This window comes from Hippopotamus amphibius, chromosome 5 (assembly GCF_030028045.1).
Source record: "Hippopotamus amphibius kiboko isolate mHipAmp2 chromosome 5, mHipAmp2.hap2, whole genome shotgun sequence".
NCBI lineage: Eukaryota > Metazoa > Chordata > Mammalia > Artiodactyla > Hippopotamidae > Hippopotamus > Hippopotamus amphibius.
In genome coordinates this window covers 40937907-40946986 of record NC_080190.1, presented here as the reverse complement: position 1 = coordinate 40946986, position 9080 = coordinate 40937907, and the positions used below count along the sequence as shown (strand labels likewise).

Sequence of the window (9080 nt, the reverse complement as noted above, 5' to 3'; positions counted from 1 at the left end):
TGACGTTACATTGGAACTCAACTCTCACTTTCCTTCCTGGATGTAATGAAATAGTGTGTTGTGACCCTTGGAGGAGGGGTTGCGCTCACAGAGCCCCAAAGAAAGAGTCCTTGAATGAACTATTAAAGCCCAGCTTCGTGGACACTCCACCTCGGGAACTGTTTTCTTGGCAACACCTTCACCCTGCCCCCCTGCCCCCCACACACACCTTTTCTTTTTTGTTTTAAACTCAGTCTACTACTTTGAAATGGGACTTTCCATGACTCATCAGCTGTTTTATTTCTTTTGTAAATTTCAAGTATGTAAATTTTCTACCAGTTGCAAAGAACAAATACAGAATTCCCTATTTAGCATTAACTACATTAATTTGAAATGTTTTCATATAGTTATATCAGAACAAGGTGTGTTTTTTCTAAAAGCTTTGTGGAAAAGCTCACAATAACTTTTTTCTTTATATTAATTTTTTTAGTGCGCATATACTATGTTGAAATTTTTCCCTTTGGTGCTATATTGGTTCCAGTTCTGTCTGAAGGCGGCCTCTCCTGTGGAACATTCTGGGGGTAGAGAGGTGATGACAGATACCGTGTACAAAGGTTCATGACTGTGAAAGGCCTTCTATGAACATTTTTATTTTTGAAGCAGTTAGTAGAGAAATAAGATATTCTTTTGACGTCTCCATGATTGAATTATAAAAGGGATCGCTCATTTGAAATATTTCAAGTTATATCATTTTGGCAATGGAAAGCTAAGAGACTCCTGTTTTAAAACTTCTGACGTTTGTACGCATTTTCTTTTTTGCCTTTGTGGATTCTGTGCTTAAAGATTGAACAGCACAATCACTTTAAATTTAGAAACAGTGTATAGTACAAAATACTGGACTTGGTTATTCACATTTGGAAATCATAAATTTTTTTTTTTTAACATTGGAATGAATGTTGCGGTCTTGAAGTGATTATGAAGTTACAAGCCTATAGAGAATAAAAAATTAAGAAACTCTTGCAAAAAAAAAAAAAAAAAAAAGAGATCCAAGTAGCATATTCTGTTTCCTAGTTAACTCAAAACCTGACTTTTTGTACAGTGATGGTCAAATTAAAGCTAGCAGGCTGACAAAGAAGACAAGAATATACAATGGAGAAAAGACCGTCTCTTGAATAAGTGGTGCTGGGAAAACCGGACAGTTACATGTAAAAGAACGAAATTAGAACTCTCTAACACCATATACAAAAATAAACTCAAAATGGATTAAAGACCTAAATATAAGGCCAGATACTATAAAACTCTTCAAGGAGAACATAGGCACAACACTCTTTGACATAAATCACAGCAAGATCTTTTTGGATCCACCTCCTAGAATAATGAAAATAAAAACAAAAAGAAAAAAATAGGACCTAATTAAACTTAAAAGCTTTTGCACAGCAAAGGAAACCATCAACAAAACAAAAAGATACCCCACAGAATGGGAGAAAATATTTGCAAACAAAGTGACCGATAAGGGATTAGTCTCCAAAATATACAAACAGCTCATGCAGCTCAATATCAAAAAAACAAACAACCCAATCAAAAAATGATGGAAGCTGTAAATAAACATTTCTCCAAAGAAGACATACAGCTGGCCAACAAACACATGAAAAGATGCTCAACATCACTCATTATTAGAGAAATGTAAGTCAAAACTACAATGAGGTATCACCTTACACCAGTGAGAATGGCCATCATCAAAAAATCTACAAACAATAAATGCTGGAGAGGATGTGGAGAAAAGGGAATCTTCCTACACTGTTGGTGGGAATGTAAATTGATACAACTATTATGGAGAACAGTATGGAGGTTCCTTAAAAAACTAAATGCAGAACTACCATATGACCCAGCAATCCCACTCCTGGGCATATACTGGAGAAAACCATAATTCAAAAAGATACATGCACCCCAATGTTCATAGCAGCACTATTTACAATGGCCAGGACATGGAAGCAACCTAAATGTCCATCAACAGATGAATGAATAAACAAGATGTGCTATAGACAATGGAATATTACTCAGCCATAAAAAAGAACAAAATAATGCCATCTGCAGCACCATGGATGGATCTTACCTCATATTGAAAGAAGTCAGACAGAGAAAGACAAATATCATATGATATCGCTTATATGTGGAATCTAAAAAAAAAAAATGGTACAAATGAACTTATTTACAAAACAGAGTCACAGATGTCAAAAACAAACTTATGTTACTAGGGGGAAAAGGGGGGAGGAATAAATTGGGAGATTGAGATTGACATATACACACTACTATATATAGATAACTAATAAGGACCTACTGTATTCCACAGGGAACTCTACTCAATACTTTGTAATAAACTATACGGAAATAGAATCTAAAAAAGAGTGGATATATGTATAACTGATTCAGTTTATGGTATACCTGAATCTAACGCAACAATATAAATCAACTCTACTCCAATACAAATTTGAAAATTTTGTGATATTTATAAATTTTATGAGATATTTATCAAATTTATCAATTTAGGTATTTGCTTGGGATACAAATAAAACATACAGCAATTAGGAAACTGGCAAAATTAGTCTCTCCACCTCATGATGTGAATTTCCTGCTACTTGGTTCACAGTAAGAGTCACCCTGCTTAGCTTGACCACCATAGGCAGATTTCTCTCCCTGTGCACTCTTACTAAAGAATTTACGAAAGCTCAGTATTTGGATGGAGAGGTTGTTGAGGAGTGGGTGAAAACTTGGACTCCAATCAGATTTTTACCGCTTACCAGTTGTGTGCCCTTGGGAAAGTTATTTAACATACCTGAGTCAACACCCATAAAAGGGGGATAATAACAAGCCTTGTGGTGATGTGAGGGTTAACAAGATAATGCATGTGAATTGTCTAATTCATACAGAAAGGGAAACAAAGAAGCTATCCTCTAGGGCTCTGGCTTAAAAAAACTGAAGCACAAAAGAGCACACATCCTCATTCAGGCAGGCATTATCAAGTGTACTACAATTCTCCAGAACATGAGACTTCTCTTGTCCTTCCTGGAAGTTGCAGACTTGAGAACCACAAGATATGTCAATTCATGATTCTGTGCAGTCAGGCATGAATTACAACCAGCAAATGAATTTCTTGGTACATATGCAATATGTAAACAATGATTTTTTTTATATAACTATTTTGACTTAGGGAAAAAAGATCCTATTTTTAGCATATACCAAGAATTCACTATCATGATTCAAGTTACTTTCCCTTTCAATACGTGGCATCTGGTCCCATGCAGGAAATCTTTCTAGTTTTCGCAGTTCTAGCCTCCTTGGTTACATAGCATCCTCCCTTAATAAAGACAGGCTTCCACTGTTAACATCCTCCTTTCTTTCCCATATCAGCAATAATATCTCTTTTCTTTTTAAAAGTTATTTTTGCATTACCATTGATTATCAAAGTACCATTACTGTATTTCTCATTTCAGAATTTACTTATCCTTTCTGTCTAAACTGAGTCATATTACTTCCAGTTAAAGGGAAAACAGTTAAGTGACTTGACTGAGAATTAGAGAATTCAAAATTATTGGTAAACAGTGGTCTGCGGTTCGAATCGAACTTACCTGTGCGTCTTTTTACATGTTTTTAAAAATACACTCAATCTGTAGAGGTTACCGAAGTTTAGAGTACATTTTAAGGAATCTTAAGGGAAAAGAAACATGATTATAAATGCTCTCTCTCAAACAAACTCAGCAAGGAAATTCCAAAACTCAGTTTTCCATCTTGCTTTTAATGACTTCATTTACGACTTTTGTGAAGAATGTGAACACATTAGAAATAGCAGCCATTTATTTTAAGTATCAGTTTTTATTAAAAAGTGCATTTTGATTAATTTATGATCTAGGTAAGCTGTTAAGATATCAGTATACTCTCTGGAATAATAACTTTACAAAGATTTAAAACAAACAAAATTTTAAAAGCCTTTTTATTTCCTTCACCATTATTGTTTTACAATACAAATATCACCTTGTGAATACACAAAAAAAACCCTACAGAAGATAATTCTGCTGCACATAAAATACAGAATGGATATATATACTTCTTCATCCTTAAAAAACTATTTTGTTCTCCACATTGGCAAGTATAGAATAGAATACTTCCCCAAACATACTCATGTTAGGAGTAAAACTTAAGAGTTACATGCAGTTCCTGCACAAATATATTTTAAAGAAATAGATCTCTTCTTTGTTGTTGACCAACAAAATTGTCATGAGAGTATGGAAAACTAATATATAGCTTTCAAGTTTTAGTGATCATGTTCAAAACTCTCTTTTTAAAAACAAAGTATTCATGGCTGTTTTCATTGTATAGTTAAAATCGAACTACCAAATAGATGATAAAATAATTGAAGTGGTGCATGTCATCGCCACCTGCTCACAATATGGGAACAGGCTCTGACTTTCTAATTAACTCTCCCATTCTTTAATTCATAGCGATTTAAAAACCATAAGCAGTCTTCTGATTTAATTTAGCTATAAATGCAAAATTTAGTAGTGTATACATACATTTATATTTTCATGGAACACTTCATTTTAAATAAAAACATTGAAGATTGCCTACTGACCATACAATCAAGACAAGAAAGGCACTAGAAACATAGACAAATTTCTCTCCCAAGAAGCATTTTTAAATTTTAACTCTCTTCTCTCCGACATGTAAAAATCTTTAAATTTGGTTTTTGTAACATCATTTTGAAAAATAAAGTTAGGAAATACTTAGAAAATCACTTTATAACAGAATCTTTTTTTTTTTTTGCACTTTTTGACACACTGTCTCTGCTGATTTTTACAAAACCCAAGGTTACCAAACCTTTCTGTGTCTGTCATTTTTATTTGAATATCGGTGCAACAGGTAGAAAGATTTCAGAATCGAACCCCATTCAGGTACTTAGAAACCTTCATAGAGACATTTGCTAGAAAATGGCTTACAGCCCAATCTTTGGGGCAAGAGATATGAAAAGTATGTTTTCCCAAGAAAATAATACGCTTTATTTCCAGGTATGACTGGAAAGACCAGAACTTATGATATAAAAGCTTACATTTATGCTGTTGCATCATATACAAAGGAACATGGTGGTCGCAGGGTATGTAAATCCCAAACTTATGAACAGGAAATGTGTACAGTGCATGATAGGTGAAATTTTCTTTATTGTTGTCCAACGCAGGTCCTTTGGAGAGAAAAAAAGATCACAGTGCTGACCAGGTAACTCAATAGGTAAGTCAAGGTAACTGTTGCAAGAGAACAGGGTTAGGGAGGTGTTTATTTTATGGCATCTTCTCTCATGGAGTTCTTAGCACTTCGGACAGTTCCTCGTTCCCCACCACGCACAGCTGTTACGTGTCATTCACCAAGCGGCTGTACTTAACTTGCCTGCCAAGGTGGAGCACTGGCCAGGGTAAGGGCCAATGGTAAGATCGAGGTACAATTCCTTGGACATTCTTTTCAAAGTACTGAAATGGCCTGTACCACCACACTCTGGCCAGGAGGTTCATCTGGGAAGCTTCTTTTAGCACCTATGAGAGCACAGCAAGAGAAAACCAAGTCAGGAAGAACAACGGACTGTTTCAGCCCCCAAAGGAACATACATGTTTCTCATAATCTTTCACTTCAGATTCAAATATTTTTCATACCAAAATTCACAAAGGCCCCGAGACCCACGCCATGACCACCTATGTGGCCCCGGTTTCACACCCACACTCCCATTCTACACTCTGCACTCAGCAGCAAACCAGGCCACACCTGAGCAGGGAAACAAGCAACTCCAGTTCCGGGAGCACACGGAGAACACGTGGCTTACTCAACCTCTTGTCTATAAATAAATACCTCAATTAGTGTTTTAATTACTCACTGTTCTACGATGAAAACAGAGAGACTTAATTAAGTGTTAAGTATTAAGCTGGTGAGGGGCCGAGGACAGAAAAGATGGCAGGAACGCAAGTCAAGCGAGAGGTGGCCACAGCTTAAAAAATATTTTCCAGGGACAATGAGAGTGTGATACTTGTTCTAAAAGGATGCCATCTCCTGTGTCGTTACATTAACACATTTCTGGCTCATCTTTGATTCAGAAGTGGAGCAGCATGACAACACAACCTTAGTGGACTACTCCTTAAGAAAAGAGAAACCAGAGACATCTGTGGATGCTTTGCACTTCTCCCCCTGCCACGGCAGCAACAACAGGCCAAGAGCAATAGGAGTTGAAACCGAATGGGGAGAAAGACTCACTTGCTGATTGGCCATAGTGTGGTACCACCAGAAGAGTCTCGTGGTGATGTAATAAGCCACCACCACATCCACAGTGTAGTGGTCATGCGCTAAGAGAATACAGAAGATGCCAACCACGCTGAGAAGCCAGCAGATCCAGTGGTACCACCAGAGTCGTCGAGGGGAATCTGAAAAGGAGAAATACGCAGTAGTCCCATTACTCAAGTACCACCAAGGGCACCCAACCACGCCTCAACTACCACGTCTGAATGTGATCACCTTGCGTCTTTCCTTCTGAGAACAGATCGTTTGGGGTGGCGAATCTAAGGGTTTTCACTTCTATGTAACTGAGGTTAGAAGGGAAGCAGCTTATTTCATGAAGTGGTATTATTAGCCATAGTGATTTATATTTGGTTATTACTTGATTCATATAATTATAAATATAGCTTAAAAGGACAAATAAGGACAGGTTAATGCATCATGCGCCACTAAAAAGCCAAACAAAACTGTCCACTGACAATCAAATTTGCCTGGAAATAATTTGGGGTTCATGCTCTATACAGACATTAATACCTTTTGGTTTACAGATCCTTATAAACAGACTAGGCAATTATAATTGATACAACTGTGCTTTTCCAAGCTCTGCAACCACACAATAATTTGAAAGTCTTTGAGATGTCCACTTCTCAAATACAAATAAGAGAGAATCCAAAATGCCTGGGAATTCAAGCCCAAGTACATTCCCAAGGGGAGGGCAGTGTCTGGGAAGTCACCTGATGGGAGATTCAAAATCTCTATTAGTGCGGGCCTTCCTACCCTGTATTTTCAATGAGTGGGCTTCAGAGGATCTGAAATTTTAGGCAAAAATGTTGTCTGAATGTGATCTACCCTCCTCACGCTGGGGAAGACAGTTTAGGCTTCTACAAGATTCTCAAGGAGACCAAGTATCCATCATTCATTCAACCACCATTTACTGAGCATCTACACTGTGCCCAGGATAGGAACTGCTCTAGTCACTGAAATCAATGAACATAACAGGCAAAGAGCCTGCTTTTGTGGGGAGATCCCTTCCTAGTAGTAAAGAGAGACAATAAATAATAATTATAATGAAGTGAATTATATGCTATGTTAGAAGGTGTTACACGCTATGGAAAAATAAAAAATTGAACCGAGTAAGTGGGGTCACCAGTAGAGAGGGTGAAGGGAGGTTTGTAATTTTAAATGGAGTGGTAACGGTGTGGGGAGGGTTTTAGAGTACATATAGGGATCCATGTTCCGTTTCCAGGAAGATCTGTATCTGATACTCTAACAACACAACAACAAAAGGCGGCTACCATTTATCCTCCCTGCACCTCTATGAGTGTCCGTACGTGCCATTGATTTTAATTTTCACTTCTCCCTCATTCATGAAGCAGCTTTTGGTATCTCATTCTAAAGATGAGGAAACTAAGACTGACAGAGGTTAGAGGTTTTCTCCAAGGTCACAGAGCTAGTAAGTGACAGCACCAGGATTCAAAATCAGTTTGTGACCCAAGTCCTCCAATACGGCATCTCCTGGGATAAGGCTTGATCCCATTAAAATATTTCAGGTACCAACAAGCAGGGGGTAGGAATCCCGGCCCCAGGGCTGCTGACACGAGGCCTGTTCTGTTCCCATTTTCCATGCTGGTTACACTTCCCACAGAAGGCCACGTTAGACTTACACTCCTTGATAAATAGGTAGGTGAGTGTGAGCATGACCGTGTGGCCGCTGTACAGGTAGTCCCCGCACATGTTGTGGGAGCCCGTGATGGACAGGCCACCGCCAGCAATCAGCTTCATTATTCTCCGCAGCTGAGCTTCCCAGTTTCCAAAAAGCTGGTGGGAAAAGAGAAAATCAGACTCATTCTTAGCCCACATAAAAGTGTGCTATGATTACAATTTATAGTCGGAATTAAGCTTTGTAATATTGTGATTTACAATAAGAAATATACACATTTGGTCTTCATCCTGGTTCCTGGAACAGAGCTTTTACCACCTTTGGAATTTCCTGAGAAGAGATAAAGGTGGCTTTTGTTATTCACAAAAGCCCCTATCCATCACACCTGGGTTCCTGTTCATGAGTTCAAGGTGACTTTTGGAAAGCCCCTAAAGATGGGGGTGGTTGCCAGAAGATCCAACCAGGTGACTAGCCTGGGTTTGAACTTTCATTTCTACTTCCCCTCAACCTCTAAGGAGGGGAGAAGAGCTGGGGTTGAGTGAATTACCAAATTACCAATGGCCAATGATCTAAATCAATCACGCCTATATAATGAAGCCTCCACAGAGATACAAAAGGATGGGGGTTTGGAGAGCTTCCAGGGTGGTGAACGTGTGCAGGTGCAGGGAGAGTGGTGCACGCCCTGTCCCACATACCTTGCCCTACACACCTCTTCCATGTGGCCGGCCTTAAGTTATAGCCTTTTATAACAAACTGCTGATCTAGTAAGTAAGACATTTTCTTGAGTTCTGTGAGCTCTGGCAAGTTAATTGAACCTGAAGAGGGTGTCATAGGAACCTCCAATTTATAGCTGGTTGGTAAGAAGTACAGGCGACAGTCTGAACCTGTGATTAGAGTCGGAAGTGGGGGGCAGGCACAGTCTGAAGACTGAGCCCTTCACCTGTGGAATCGGATGCTATTTCTAGGTAGACAGTGTCAGAATGGAGTTAGAGAAAGTTAGAGATTTGCTTGTGTCGGGGGGGAAAAACCCATACACCTAGTCACAGAAGTACTCTGCGGGGGTTTTCAGAGTACAGGAGATACACAGGAGTGTTTTTCCTTTACGAGTTTATATTAAGACATGTAAAATCCCCCCATG

General features: G+C 38.5%; 1 protein-coding gene across 8 annotated transcripts in view; it reads right to left on the bottom strand.

Annotated features, from left to right (window-relative positions):
- Nucleotides 1–3835: 3835 nt before the first annotated feature.
- The window catches only part of SGMS1 (sphingomyelin synthase 1), a 276032-nt gene continuing 270787 nt past the window's right edge, over nt 3836–9080 (bottom strand). For all 8 annotated transcript variants that reach the window (XM_057734308.1, XM_057734304.1, XM_057734309.1 and 5 more), the window contains 3 exons: nt 7947–8100; nt 6265–6431; nt 3836–5555 (listed from right to left, as the gene is read on the bottom strand). In XM_057734308.1, the coding sequence (XP_057590291.1) occupies nt 5376–5555; nt 6265–6431; nt 7947–8100 (501 nt within the window). In that variant the 3' untranslated portion in view covers nt 3836–5375. The remainder of the gene's footprint in view (nt 5556–6264; nt 6432–7946; nt 8101–9080) is intronic.